The 15,443-nt window shown below is 47.2% G+C and overlaps 1 protein-coding gene across 1 annotated transcript; it reads right to left on the reverse strand.

The window, feature by feature from the left end:
• Positions 1 to 534: 534 nt before the first annotated feature.
• On the reverse strand, positions 535 to 13,530 carry LOC140897754 (E3 ubiquitin-protein ligase TRIM7). The gene is made up of 7 exons (XM_073310763.2): positions 13,114 to 13,530; positions 10,738 to 10,833; positions 8,753 to 8,983; positions 7,166 to 7,188; positions 4,640 to 4,755; positions 3,035 to 3,067; positions 535 to 1,070 (listed from the first exon to the last, which is right to left on the reverse strand). Exons 1-7 carry the CDS (start codon positions 13,528 to 13,530, stop codon positions 535 to 537), a joined length of 1,452 nt encoding a protein of 483 aa, XP_073166864.1.
• Positions 13,531 to 15,443: the final 1,913 nt, after the last annotated feature.

A 15,443-nucleotide genomic window follows, 5' to 3' on the forward strand; every position in this document is an offset into this window, starting at 1 on the left:
GCAGTTACTTAGCAGCACGAGTTCCACTGGAAATCAACGAGTCTGACGTCGCTTCGGTTCCTTTGAAAATTCCAGCCTTTGCACCCCGTACACACGCTAACAGTTGTATTTAAATATATATCAGCGGGATGTGGCCAAATAACGATCGGCTAACAGGATTTGAAACACCCCCATTTCCCCCCACCCCGACTCTTCAGCCAGGCATCCCCCCCCGCTTTCCCCCCCCGCCTCCCCCCCAGTTGAGGGGTCTCTCCCTGGCCCTCGGCTGGGTCCCTCCCACAGGGGTCCCTCCCACAGGGGGCCCCCACACCGAGTTGGCCTCCTAGGAGCATACAGCCCCAGCCTAGAGCGCCTCACACGGACCTCCACAGCCATAGAGCTACAGGGAGAGCGTCACCCCCCTTCAGCCCTGTCTGTGCGGGGGGGAGGACTGGCGGAGTCCTCCAGGTCATAGAGATCAGGAGGGTGGGGGCTAGAGAAGCCCGTTTCACGGGGCCGGACAGGGCACCTCGGGGACACAGTGTGAGCCGCAAACTAAGCGCATGGTCCCAGGAGAGAGGAAAAGGAAATGAAAAGCAACGGACCAGAGAAGAGCGGGCGGATTCTCTCCCCGGCGAAAGAGGCCGGCGGGAAAGTGACGATCGGGTCCCCGTTGCCAGCATCGAAAAACGCCACCCGCCCCTCTTCATAGTCCAGATAAACCCGGATCCTGTGGGGTCCCCGGCTTGGGGAGAAGGGGGTGAGATCATCAGGGGACGTGAGAGCCCAGTACCGATCCTCACTGCACAGCACAGCCCAGATCCCCCGCTCAGGGTTAAAATCGATATCTCCCTTCCTGCTCACAGACTCTCTGACCACCCCCACAATACAGACTTCGCCTTCCTTTAGCTCTATCTCCCAGTAATGTCGGCCCGAGGTGAATCCCTCACAGCCCAGCACACAGAGCTCAGTGTCAAATCTCCCAGGGTTGTTGGGCAGATCCTGCCACGTGTCTCCCCTTCTCACACTTTTCCGATCAGCAGACACGATGAGTTGGGGATGGGCCGTGTCTGGATCCAGAGTCACGTTCACTGCAGAGAGAGAATCAGAGGGTGAGGGGCAGAGCTCAGCCCTGGGGCAGGGGTCTGATCGTGTCAGTGACAGAACCTGCCCCAGGTGGGGGGTGAATCAGAGAATCTCCCCCCTCCAGAATTTACCCAGCTCTGCAAAGGGAGCTGCGCTGAGATCTCAGCCATGTGCAGGGGGGAGTCACACCCCTGACAGAACCAGTTCAGTGACAGAGTGAAAGGATCAGCTCAGCTCAGCCAGGCTCCCAGACCCAGAGTCTGATTCTCAGTTATTCCATCCGTGTGCTTGGGGGAAAGACAAGGGGGGTTAGAGGGAGGTGGTTTTAAGACACGTTTGTCCTTCCTTTAGTCTCCTTGGCCCCTAGTTACAGGGGCCTCAGTGTTGCAAAGCAGAGTGCAGCCATAGTGTGATGCATCCTGTCTAGAGCCGACCCTTGGGTAGGGTGAATCGGGCTGACCACTCTGGGCCCCACGCTTTAGGGGGCGCTGCAAGCAGGTGCAGTCAGTCGCAGAAGAAACGAATCTGTCACTTCAGCCCCGGACCCCATACCCCCCTAGGGACAGCCCTGGCCCCCAGCATGGCCCCCCAACCCAGCCCCCCAACCCACTCCTACAATAACGGCTGGGAGCAGACTTGCTGTAGAGCCCTTATGACAACTTCACACGGACGGGGGTGGCTCCCTTGCACAGAAGCTATTTTCTGGGGACTGTTTCCATGCATATTAAGGCCTCTTTGCTCTGACAGAGCAGCATCAAAGGGCCTGACAGTCTTTCCCCATCTGCACCCACCTCTCCCCACGGATGTGATTAGAGATCCTGGCATCATAGGAGGCTCCCAGCAGATTACAGGGAATCCAAAGTCCTCCTGTATAAAACTGCTTTTTTAGAGACATCACTGGCCCCCCATGACTCTGTGTAGCTGCGGTGTGGTTGAGGACACCACACACTTACTGAATGGCTGCTTGTCTTATGCTGGTCTACCAGGGGGACTTTCCAAACTCCACACTGATGGCCCCAAGGCTATACAATGGCTAATACAGTAATGCCAACTTCAAGAGATCAAATCTCATGAGATTGGCCCAAAAATTGTGACTTTTTTAAAAAGGACTATATTGTGATTTTTAGGTCAGTCTCTTGAGTTTGAACTCCCCTGGCCCCTCCCCAGGGCGTGCACATGTGACAATCAGTGTTGCCCACTCTCCCACATGTACGGGATAAGGTGATTTTGGCTCCTGCTGAAGGAGCTCTCACCCCCACATCTGCCCATCTCCTGACCAGCAATTAATCCTGTCCCTCAGGCCCCCATCAGTTCTGTCCCCACCCAAACCCCCTCAATTCAGTCCCCCAGGCTCCATCATCACTGCCCCATCATCACCGCCCCATCAGTTCAGCACCCCTACCCCACTGCCCTTAGTTCACCCTCCCAGCACTCACCCTATCTGCTCAGAACCCACCATCGATACAGACCGCCCAGCCCCCTGCTCACTTCAGGCCCCCTACAGCTCCCAGGCCATAATAAAGCCCGCCCAGCCTCACCTCTGCTCCTTCTAGGGTTCTTCATCCTCCCTACGCCTGGGGGCTACAGTGAGGTCTCCTCACCCACCTCCCAGGCTGGCAGGGAAGGAGCCGCTCTGGGGTGGCTGACAGCAGGAGCCCCAGCCACACCCAGGGCAGCTGACAGGATTTCGAAGTAAAATTAAGCCTCGTGTTTAGAACTCTCAAATGTCGGGATATTTTTTCAGCCACAGCTCTAGCGTGAGATCATGAGTGAGTCTTAATTCTAAATTATCATAGAGAAAAGAATCGACTTTTCTGTTTTTAGGAAAGATCTGGGCAGCCACCAGTAATAACGGTGTTCAGCTCCTGTCAAATGCAAACTTGAAACAAAACCTGAACTACAGTGCTGCCAATGAGCCACCATGATTCATATGAAAGTTTTCACTCCCCCTTTGGTTCCAGAAATTTACCTTTGTCCAACCGCTGTCTAGACGACAGAGAGTCTAGAGGAAGAAAAGGGTGAAAAAGATTGAATGTCATATTCACACTGTCCATTCTCTAACACAAAAGCCAAATGAAAAGAAAACAAACTTTATGAAGTTTTAGTTAAGGAGGTTAAGTGCAATTCAGACCAATACAAACCATTACACACTCACTGAAAAATAACACAAACATGAAAACAAAGCACATGACCTAAGGTTACATGACATACCCAGAGATGTTTTACACAGCAATTAAACACCTGTGGCTGGCCCATGACAGCTGACTTGGGCTCGGGCAATGGGGCTGTTTAATTGCAGAGTGGATGCTCGGGCCTGGGCAGAAGTCTGGACTGTGGGACCCTGTGACGGGAGAGGGTCACAGAGTCCAGGCTCCAGCCCGAGCCCGAACCTTGTGAGCCTGAGTCATCGGACACGGGCGAGCCACAGGTGTTTAATTGCTGTGCAGACAAACCCTCTGAAACCAACACATAATTCACAGACAGACCAATACACAGAAACCTTTTCCCTGATTAGCATTCAATCAACTTTAAATCTGCCCCTGTATCATTATTACTTAATAAAATTGGCTCTTCCTTCCTGACAGACCTTGTGGTCTCATTCTCTCCAGCTCTGGAGGATAAAAGGTGGAGAATCTCTAAATCAGGGGTGGGCAACGTACGGCCCGTGGCCCAGATCTGGCATGTTACTAAATTTCATCGGCCTGCAGGACCAACGCCCCCCTCCCACCGTAGGGTTGGAGCCGCGAGTGCAGACTGGCCCCGACATGGGGTGGAAGCCCCAAGCCTCTGCGCAGAGCCACGGGACTAGGCGTGCAGAGGGTGCTGCAGCACCCCCAGGTTTTGCGTGGGGGTTCCATGCCCAGGGTACCGGATGGCTGCCAGACCCCCACCTGGGGCTCTGCTCCCACCCCCAGCTGTGGTCCCAGCCTCAGCCGGTCCGCATCCCGCCTCCCCCGCGAGGTCACAGCCCAGTCTTGGCACCAGCTCTGGGCTGAGGGGGCACAGACATGGGTAAGGGTGTACGCCACGTAAAAAGTTTGGGACCACTGGCTTTCAGCACCCCCATTGTTCCATCGCTACTGCTTCCGCACCCACCGTGGGGCTAGAGCCGCGAGCACCGGCTTGGCCTGCTGCAGGGGGTACGTCCCAAGCCTCTCTGTCCCCCCTCAGGGGAGTGGCCTTGGATTGATTTTTTTCTGTGGGTCAATGGCCCATGATAGAAAAAGGGTTCCCCAGCCCTGGTCTAAAGCAAGAGAGGGACTGTGATGACACAGGAGGCCTTGCAGACAAAAATTCCAAACAAACATACTTCAGAAACAGTTAATTCAGCAGGAAACTCAAGCGAAGGTTAACGTTCATAGCTGCTAAGAAAGGAAAACCCGCAGGGAGTCCGAATGTAGGACCCTAACCCAGTGTGTATGTGCCGCATTGAGAGCTGAGTAGGGAATTCATAGGTTCCAGATGATTAGTTGACTATCTCCAGCCACAGTTATTTTCCCTCAGACATTTCCCCAGCTCTGTCAATTATCCGTGTAATGTATGTGAGAAAATTCCCCAAATGACTGTTTATTACCTTTGAATTTCTTCATTATGGTCTCCAGAGACGCAGTTCTTTGAGAAGATTCCCAGCTTCTCCATTTCAGGTCCGAAGAAAAGGCCACTGGGTTCTGAAACTTCTCCCTCTCACATCTGAAGAACAACCCAGTGTTACTCCTTGTGGAGTCCGTTCATATTTGTGTTTTACTAAAATGTATTTTATTCTAGCGAATGGTTGTAGCTCAGCCGACCGTGGAGGATTAAAGTCTCTCTGGCCTCAGGAATACGTCCAATACCAGTTTGACACTACAAGCTTCCCCTTCATTTTGGTGAGACTGACATTGGAAAACTGCATCCAGGTCTGGTGTCCCCATTTTAAAATGGACGTTGAAAAAGTGGAGATGGTGCAGAGAAGACCCACAAAAATGATTTGAGGGCTGGTAAAAATGTCTTGCCCTGAGAGCACCCTGGCACTTGAGTGTGGGGTATAAATACCGTCATGGGGAGAACAGACTTGGTACTAAAGGGCTCCTCAGTTTAGCCAACAAAGGCACAACAAGGACCAATTGCTGGAAGATGAAACCAGAGAAATTCAAATGGGAAATAAAGCAGACATTTTTAAGAGTGTGGGTGGATTAACCTTGGAAGAAACTGCCAAGGGAAGTGGTGGATTCTCCATCTCTTGACAGGGGCGCCAGAACAGGGGGCCATGGCCCCATCACTTTTACAAGTGGTAGAGCTCTGCTCTCTCCCTTTTTACCTGCCTTAAAGGCAAGTGATGGGGGCAGGGGGTGAAGAGGAGCGAGCAGGGGGCAGGGCTTTGGGGGAAGAGGTAGAGCAGGGGTGGGGCCATGGTTTGGGCACCGGTGGCCCCCCCCCCTCCCCACTTCTAGGGAGCTTCAGGCATTACTGTCTGTTGATGTCTTCAAATCTAGACTGAATGGCTTTGTGGAAGGTGCTTTAATCAACACACGTTGGGATTTAGTCAAATACAAGTTACTGGGCTGAACACAGGAATAACTGAGGGAAATTTAAGCACCTGTGATAAATAGGCACCGACTCTGTGGGTGCTCCAGGGCTAGAGCACCCACAAATAAATAAATAGTGGGTGCTCAGCACCCACTGGCATCCCCACAGATCAGCTCTTCCCCCTGCCTCCCAGCGCCTCCTGGCCGCTGCTGAACAGCTGATCCCCAGTGGATGGGAGGCGCTGGGGGTACAGGGGGTGCAGCAAGTTCAGGAAGAGGCGGGACAGGACCTTGGGGGAAGGGGTGGAGTGGGGGCAGGGTCTGGGGCCAAGCAGAGGTCGAACACCCCCAGGGGAATAAGAAAAATCGAAGCCTGTGCTGTGATATACAGGAGGTCAAATGTGATGATCTTACGGTCCTTTCTGGCCTTCAACTCTATGCATCTATGAAACTCAGTAATACCATGTGGCAATGGGTTCCACAGGTTAATAATGAATTGTGTTTTTAAAAAAAGTATTTCCTTTTCTCAGCTTTACACTAGTTGCCTTTCTGTTACACTGAGCATCCCCTTGGTCTTGTATTGTGAGTGTGGGAAGCAGGATCCCCTGACATATCCTGTACACTATTTAAGGGAGATAATTAGTGACAATCCTTGTGGTGATGTAGACACCTATTGTACCAGCACCTGGAGTGAGATCCACTTATCCATTTCAAAGATAATTTATGTTCTTATTTAGCTCTTTGGATACGTACAATGGTCAGACCACTAGCACAGGGGTTCTCAGCTTACAAAGGCTAGTGTGTGTCCACTCCACACTTGAGGGAGTGACAAACTACTTAATGACCTTGCACTGCCCAAGGGAGCAGAGGTGGGGTGTTTTTCCGCAGTACAGCTGCCTAGCCAGTTATTCCCATTTCGTAGTTGTACATTTGATCTTTCCTTCCATAGTGCAGCGGTTTGTTTTTATTGAATGTCCCCTGAAATTGATGTTAATCCTTCCTCCCTCCGCCCTTTGTCTCTTGCGTCTCTTTAGACCGTAAACTCCTTGGGGCAGGGACTGTCTCTTACTACGTGTCTGTGCAGCACCCCGCATTTTGGGCCCTGATTTTGCCTTGAGCCTCTAGAGACTGCTACTGATAATAGCACATTACAAAGTCTTTAGAGCAGGGAATGTCTTTTCCATCGTACCTGTTGCCACGCCAAGCCCACTGATTGAACTCACGGCATAATAAGAAACAATTAATAAACAGCTCATTGAATAGTCAGCAGTTGGCTCTGACTTTCCATCCCTACCAATCTAGGTGGAGTTTGGAGTCTATGACCTCGAAATGAAAAATGCATTCTCCATCCCCAATCCCCTGAGTTCTCCATTCCACCAGCTACACTATAAATAACAACCTTGCTTGTAGGTAAATAACTTCTCAAGCTGGTCTATTCTGGAGTCTAGTTAAAATGACAAGAGCCCCAAGATTAGATTTAACGGAGAGAGATTGGGAACCACCCCCACACTCTGCACTGCTGGACCACGGTCTCATGTTGAAAATCAAGTCTCTGCCTTGTGAGGTGAAAGGGACAGTGAGAAGGAGCCACCTACTTGCTCAAGGTGCCTTTGATGTCCTAGAGGAGAAAGATAAAAGGAAATTCAGTCCCATATCTCAAACTAAGTATCCCTCCTGCTCTGGAGGAGACTCACTTTGGCTTCACAGTGTGAGGTTCAAAGTGAACTTATTTGTTATTTATTAATGCAAACAAAAACATTAAAGGTGTTGCCTTTTCTCTTTTGGATAAGTGCTCTGACTGCAGGATCCAGGCCCAAGGAAGTTTGTTCGTGAAGGCACACTAGCTCTTTGGGTAATGACATTTGGACAACCAGCAGGCACATGAAATCTCCCTAACACTCAAAGGTTTGGGGAAGATCCCCTCCTGCAGACTCCAGTGGGTCCAGAGGGAGGGACAACCCCAGGCTGTGCTGCCCCCATGCTGTAAACTTTCTCCCCACTCGCCCACAAATGTTCTGAAGGCCCGGCCTGTGGACTTCTTGAGGGCTGGGTGAGAACAATGAGTGTGGGGTACAGAGTAACACAGGGCCATTCACTATCCTAAGGCCCAGGATCAATGCAGGAAACCTGAGGAGTGAAGAAAGCTGCCCCCAGCATTTGGCCCTAGATAGCAGCTACAGATGTCCAGGATGGAAAGTTGTTGTTTTTCTCTTTTCTTGATTTTAAGTGTCAAAAAATGCCTCTAAATAGCATTAGAAGGCTTTTGGAATTCTAACAACTACTTACACTTTCAGAGTACCATAAGTAATGAACAGCTTCCCTCACTAACTTCAGTTGTGGCAGAAAAAAAAAACCAAACATCACCATAGCCTCAGACCTCATGTATCAATTTTAAGGCCAATATTTTCCCTTTTATGGCATATGTAGGAAGAGTGGCCAAATCAGGCATAAAATGGAAACTCTGCTTCAATCTTAGCTATTTCCATAATTAATGACAGGTTCCATCTTTTGGAGTTAGTGTTTGGAATGCAGGAATTGCTTGACTGGCTCAGACTGTAGGTCCATCTAATCAGTATTCTGTCTCCAAAGGTGGACAGTGCCAGATGCTTCAGAGGAAGGTGTAAGATAATCTGCCTCCCGCATTCTCATCCTTCTCTCTAATAGTTAGTGATTGGATGAAGCAACAAAGCATGGAGGTTTAATATCACTCTGCATATTCTTATTATCCATATAAAGATCTGATCACTTTGAGTTTTGCTAAATGCTTGGTCTCAACGACATCCAGTGGCAATGAGTTCCACAGTCTAATTACGTGCTGTATGAAAAAGTGTTCATTGGATCAATTTTGAATTTGTCACCTTCTAATTTTATTGAAGGTCTCTTTGTTCTGGCATTAAGAGACAGAACAGAGTTTGGAGTTAGCCATTTTTGGAGGAGTCTTCACCCACTTGAATTCAAAAGAATAATTTCTTTTCATTTAGGGCTCAATCCAATGCTCATACTCAAGAAGTATATTTCCATTGACTTTAATGGGCATTTGATCAAACCCATAAGGAAAAATAATGTATATTTTAGCAATACTATATGTTCTGACCATTCACTCCTACACTCCAAAAGGAAGAGAGTTAGGAGACTTTCTTGCCCTGTGAAAGGTTCTGGGGGTGTTTCTAACACTGTCTCACCTGCAGGAATTCACTCGCTGGCAGCTGGCACTTCTGCTCCATCTCACTGATCAGGTGACTGAAAGAAGATATTTCCTCAGATAATTTGGCAACATACTCAGCCCTCCTCTTTTCAATTTCCTTATTCAGCTCTTCCAACTGGGCCAGGAGGAGTTGCTCTTGTTCCTCCAGAAACTGGCGCAGTTGCTGAAATTCAGATACAATCTTCTGCTTCTCAGTTTCTAGCTGTTTCTGAAAGGACGAGATACAAACAGGAAAAGCACAGGTCAAGAACAAGACTACGGAGTGAGTCATGGGACATTTTATAAAGCCATGGGACATTTTATGCACATTGCAGCACGTCATTGCAACCCCACAGAAATTAACTTCTGACATTTTATGGAGAATATACTCTGTGCTCAGTAGACAGAATATTTTCCAATAGATTTTCAAGAGTCCTAACTGGTGTTTAGAGTATGAATTTTTCTTGCATGATTCAGATAATCTGTGATCAGTGGCTTCCAGAAAACTAGATCCTTCTAACAACAAGAAGCACAGCAGGTGTGGAATTTAGAACTGGACTGGCAAGGATTATTTTCAGAGAGCAAACAATAGTGCTTCTTAGTTTGGGTTCTAGACTTGAACTGGGGAACACATGCTGTCCCTAAAATACATTTGGGCATAAAGGGCATTTAAAAAAAAAAAAAAAAAAAGGACTAACATTTGAGCTCCATCATTTGCTCTCAAGAGTTCTGAAAACAGATTTGGATACATAAAATTTGGCACACCATAAATCTTGGATTTTAAGCCACACAGGGACCTTGAGCACAAATTGGGCTGCTGGGAAGACCCCCTTTTGCACATGCAAATCTGAGTTTGCAGATTGCTTTGGAATGAGTGCATGTGAACTGGTCAGACGTCCACCAATTCATGCTGTTTCTGGAGCACTGTCTGGCCCTTGGTACCCTAGGGGCAAGGAAATCAGACCAGATTTGGAACCCAGATCTTCTTCATGGCAATGTCTAGCAGCGATATTAATAAGGGTCTGTTCCAAAGCTCACTGAAGTGGCCCATAGTCTTTCCAAGGACTTCCTTGTGCTTTGTTTTAGGCCCTAAGTGAGCCTCCTCCTGTGGGGCAGCAGATTCCTAGAGGAGCTGCACTGACTGTCCAGCTGTGGTTATCTCTTTTGAAAGTACAGCTGGCCAAAACATTCCAGGGTGGGGAAATTCGCAAAAATAATTGACATTTCAAAGTGGTTTCCATTTGTCAGTTTTCAAAATGAAACTTCTTTTGATTTGTTTGAAAAATATCTTGAAATAACTTTTGAAAATTTTCACATTTTTGTTTCTCCCTTTTCCTGAAGTGGAACAAAATAATGTTTATTCCCCCCCACCCCACCCCCCATTTTTTTTTTTTTAGTACTTCCTCCCTGTACCTCTTCAAAAGAGCTCCCATTTTTGAAAAAGTGGCAAAAAGAAAAAGGAAAAAACAAAGGTAAAAAAAACCCTGTACATTATTTTAGTGCACTCAGTAGAATGAAAGAGATAAAAAACAAAAGAAAGTTTTTTTAAAAACAAAATGAAAATTTTAGTTTGAATTGACACAAAAATGTTTGTTTCATTTTGAAATTTCCAGTCAAAAAATTGAAAAAATGTCTTGCAAGTTGTTTTCTACTAAACCCTATTTATCCGCAGGGAGCTTTTTTTGGGTTGAAAATTTTCAACCAGCTTTAGTTGAAAGACTAAAGGAGAAAATACTGTTAATTAAACAAATTACATGGGAATTATCAGTGAAAATATTTGGATTATTAAAGCTCTTTCTTTAATGCTGCATTTTCCTGCTGACTCTCAAAGCAGAAGAGTTTTTCTTTACAATGAGAATAAAGAAGGAATCACCTTTCACGGATGAGACTGTGTTACTCACTAGTCCTCTTACGATACTCAAACTAAGTAGTGTGTTGATAATGCCCTGTGCACATTTGCTTCTGAGTAATAATGGCACCTACCAGCAGTTCCTGGCTTTTATTTTCCCCACTCAATTTAAATGACAAAATCTCGTCTCTCTCTTTCTTCAGAATCTCCAAACGGCTCCGAATTTGGTCCTAACAAAAGAAAAACTGGTTTAGTTTTGGTTGTTTTTGGAGGATTTCCCTCCATTTATTTATATTTGCAAGAATACCAAATACATAATTAAATGGGTGAGTGCTCTAACCACTGTACAGTCAGTCATTCTCATGCTTGTGGTCTCTCTCTTTGGTCCAAACGATCAAGGGGTTAATTATTACTAAAACACTCTGATTGAAAGTAGCCCAGAGGATGAAAATGAGTTGTTTGCCTCCTACTGCATGGCTTTGGTTAAAAAGTCTGAGTCTCTCTTGCTCTCTTTTGCTTTGTGGCTGATTTGCTGCCTCTCTCGGTATAAGCTCAAAAGCTTGTCTCACCAACAGAAGTTGGTCCAAAGATGTTATGTCACCCACCTTGTCTGTCTGCCCCCTGCAAGTCCATTTCCTTACTCTAATCTCACTCTTCCATCACTGAACCCTGAAAGTGCTCACTCATAGACCAGCTAAGATGTTACCACAGAAATGGGGTCAGGGAGCAGTCAGTGAAGGGGACAGTGTGGGTATTCCATGAGGGCTAATACATGGATTCTGAAGCAGGAAGAAAGCGAGTACCTGTGGGAACACCTGTTTTCACCCCATTTTCACCTCTGCAGTTTGGAGCCTTGACATTCCCCCCAGCACATAGCTCTCAGTCGGTGTCGAGAATGCACAGAGCTGCTTAGAGGGGGTGAAAATCCCAGGTGTACAGTTGCATGGCACATAAGTCTGTTCAGAATAGGCGACTAACCTCCTAGGTCCCTATCATTGTTGCCAATCATTGAGTTGGCAGGGTGTGTTGCTTAAATGCAATACATTATTCTACTTTAATCATCCTGCTCTAACATTGGTCAAGTCTTGACAATTGTCCAGTCAGTGGTGTGTCTCACCCGCAACTCTAATCTGATTTGCACAAAGCTTTGCAGAAGAAGATTTAACAAAACCTAAAGTTCACAGGTGCACAAATACAATAAAGTAGATTGTTTAGTCTTTTTTTCCTCCAGTCTGTGTAGTTATATATATAGGGACCACTTTCATTGCAAAAGTACTGGATATTTTAAGAAAATCCTGTAAAGCACAAAATATCAACTCTTCCAGCTTCCTAGCCCCAAAAAAAAAAAAAAAAAAAAAAGGGAGACAGCTGCTTGCATACAATTATGAAAGAAAAAGAGGACAAAAAAAAGATGACCGGAGGTGTGATCAAGACAAATGGATCCACAGAGGAAGACATCTTTTCCCAACGGGGATCTTCTGGCAAGGAAGAGATATTTCCGAAGGCTGACCAATACAGATGAGGTTGTGTGTCACAGATATGGATATAAAATTCTTGATGGAAATGTGGACAAAGTGATTGTTCATTATTTGGGACAAGATGAAATACCTGACCAATGTGTGCCCTATAGGAATATGAGACAATATCCTTGGAGATGTCATGGTCATACATTTGACAGTACAGATGGCAGAGTTGTGGAGCAGAAACATTTAGGCCTCTCTAAAAATTGCCAGTGAAAAATAACAGACTCCAGTGCATCCGATGAAGTGAGCTGTAGCTCACGAAAGCTTATGCTCAAATAAATTGGTTAGTCTCTAAGGTACTACTAATACTCCTTTTCTAATGTCTCAGCTGCACGTAGGAGAGTGACTCTTCCCAAAAATACACAACAAAAAAAAAATTGTGTATGAAAAACAGAAAAAAAAAAAATCCAATCAGCCACAATGACGTATGTGGTATGACCTTCACTGTGCCCTGGAAGGCTTTGTGTATCAGTTCTGTCAGGTCCCTGAAATCCCTGTAAGTTTGGATCTTCCAGAAGCTACTGGTATTTTTTAAAGAGGTGATAATATTGAAGCTAACTACACTTCTTTCGTATGCCACATTTCAGCTCGGAGACTTTTACTTTCTCCCTTCATGTGCCTTTTTTCAGGAAAATCCAGCAATTCCTGTGGCTGCACTGATTCATGACAAGTGCACAACACATGCACACAAGAAGTTCTCATTTCTAGCAAAATATGCATCCCAGGTCAGCAACAGTTCCATTTTAATAGTACTGTGCTAGATATATAAATTTCAGCCCCTAGGCCAATGCAGAACTGACATTTCTGAGTCCTTATTGGTGTTAAAAATGGTTTAGGGCCAGAACAGGTTAATAACAGCGTGTTATAAGTCTGTTCTCATTGCTAAAATATTGTTCTTAAGGGTCCCTAACAGTATCTGCTCTTTTTTGCCATAATTTTTTTATTAAAATGCCATTCCTGCTTTTACACCATTCTGTGATTTCTTACCTTGTAATCCTCAGCACCTTCCTCTTTGGGAACCGCAGCGTGTTCTCTGTGATCTCGGGACAGGTGGCAACCCGAGCAAATGGGTATTTGATCCTTTTGGCAGATGACTTTTAAATCCTCGTTGTGTTTTTCACACACTGTCCCAACTTCTGGTTCTTTTGTTGGCTCCAGTGTAAACGTTCTGGAAGCTTCTACAATATTCCTTAGCTGTCTGTTTGGTTTGAAGTTTCTCTGGGAGAAGGTTTCTCTGCACTCAGGACAGTGGAAGTTTGTACTCAGTGCCTCCCAGCGCTGAGTGATGCAGGCCTGGCAGAAATGGTGGCCACAGTCCAGACACACTGGATCTTTAAAATAATCTAGACACACTGAACAAGTCAGTTCACCTAGGAGCTGTTGTGCTGGATTCGCAGCAGCCATGGCTGCTTCTGCAGAGAAGAGACTAATTTAGTTTCGTTTTAGTGTTCTCAGAAATGGGCTGATTCTGAACTTTGCACACCAAACAGGTGTTTTCTATGTGTACATTGTCTCATGTTACTCTTGTGAGTCCGGAAACACCTTGTGGTTTCAGTTGGCAAAGGGAGGCTCTACCACGAAAGACTGTGGCGTGGCAGCACCTGACGCTGTGGATCCCTACAAGGGTGCAGCAGGGCCACCCTGCAGAACAGTTGTTGGAAAAACAGCACCTGCCACATCCACACCCAGCTGTACACAGCATTTCTTCCCGCCATCGCTGTGTCCCTGTGTTGTGGGACTCCGGAGGTCCCTACAGCCTAGCTCATGGCACAGCTCTCTGCAGCAGGTGGTTCTGGGAAAATGTACAAAGGATTGTGGGCTGCCAGTGGTATTCCAGCCTTTAGAAGGGGAGGATCCTGGAGTCATGCCCCTTCCCGGCAACCCAATAACTGTGGCAGTGGCCATCTTTTTTTCTGCTTAATATTTGCCCTCCGTGATGGATACAATAATTTCTAAATACCGTCTTCCGAGCCATGTTCTCACAGGGTATATACAGATGGTCTGTGACAGAGGAAGAGGGAAAACAGGTGGCTGGATTAATGGGGGCCAGAGTCACTGCCTGTTTCTCACCAACTGCAGCATGAAAACATTTTGATATCTTGTTGTAGCGAAGCAAGACTCACTGCCACGGTGCCTCCTGGGAATCTTGGGAATTAGCTCTTCAGCCTCAGAGCACCCTCTGCTGATCGGTGGCTTGGCTGCCTTAGGCCCCCGTGTCCCTCCCAGACCTCAGTGCCCCTTTACATCAGAGTCCTGCCTCAGCAGTACTCCCACACTCTGGGTCTCCCCTCCCCAGGGAACCCCCAACCCTCTATACTCACCTTGCCTCAGTGGCAACTTCAACTCATCATCTAGCCCCTGGGGCAGACTGCAATGGCCACTCATCACGGGCAAGGGGGTTGGACCAGCTGCCTTTATCCCTCCCTAAGCTGCACCTCTAATACTTCTTAAGGCCTTAACCAAGGCCTCAGCCTAGGGAGTTGCCAGGCTGGAGCTCCCCAGCTCCTCTTGCCCTTTTCCCCAGCCCAGCTCTGCTTCAGGTACCTTGCTCCCAGGCAGCTAGGCTCTTCCCACTCCAGGGTTATAGTGAGACTCCTCTGTCTCTTGGCCCCACAGCCATAAATACCAACTTTTCCTGGAGCTGGTGGGTGCTCACACCCAGCCCCAGAGCACCCACAAAGTCAGCACCTATGCCCACAGCCCTTTTATCCAGGCCAGCTGTGGACCTGATTGAGCTGGCCACACCTGTGGTCAGCTACTCACTCAGCTGCCCTCACTGCTTCAATAAAACCCTGGTCTCCAGGAGTGGGGCAGCCACCCCACAACACTGGTGCCAAGGGCTTTGCATGAGGTACAGCTGGGCTTCTTAGCCTCCAGCTAACTTCTGCAAAGTCCTGATCGGCAAAGCTATTCCAAGGGACAAAAAGGGCTGGTGGATCTGTGTATGCAATCAAGTAGTTTTCACTGTGAGGGGTTTTTAACCCATTTCTCAGAAAATAACATGCAGACCAAATTATCAGACTCCAGAGTGGGGGGGTTTATTTTGGAGGGACAAACACTGTCATCTCTGCTTGTGTATGAGCCACTGTCACTTGCCAAGGTAATAGAGGTATCTACGAAATCCAGCGGGGAGACATTGGGCCTCTAATCTGAAGAGATTTAGGGCAAGGAAATGACCATTAGGGCCTTACTAAAGAAATTATTTTGACAGTAAAAATCTTCTCTGTTGTTGCTCTGTCTATATTCTCCTTTTAAAGGGAAACTATGAAGAATTTTTTGTCAAGGTGTAGCAGGCTTAAAACAGCCCAGGAGAGGGC

Source organism: Lepidochelys kempii, chromosome 14 (genome assembly GCF_965140285.1).
Source record: "Lepidochelys kempii isolate rLepKem1 chromosome 14, rLepKem1.hap1, whole genome shotgun sequence".
NCBI lineage: Eukaryota > Metazoa > Chordata > Testudines > Cheloniidae > Lepidochelys > Lepidochelys kempii.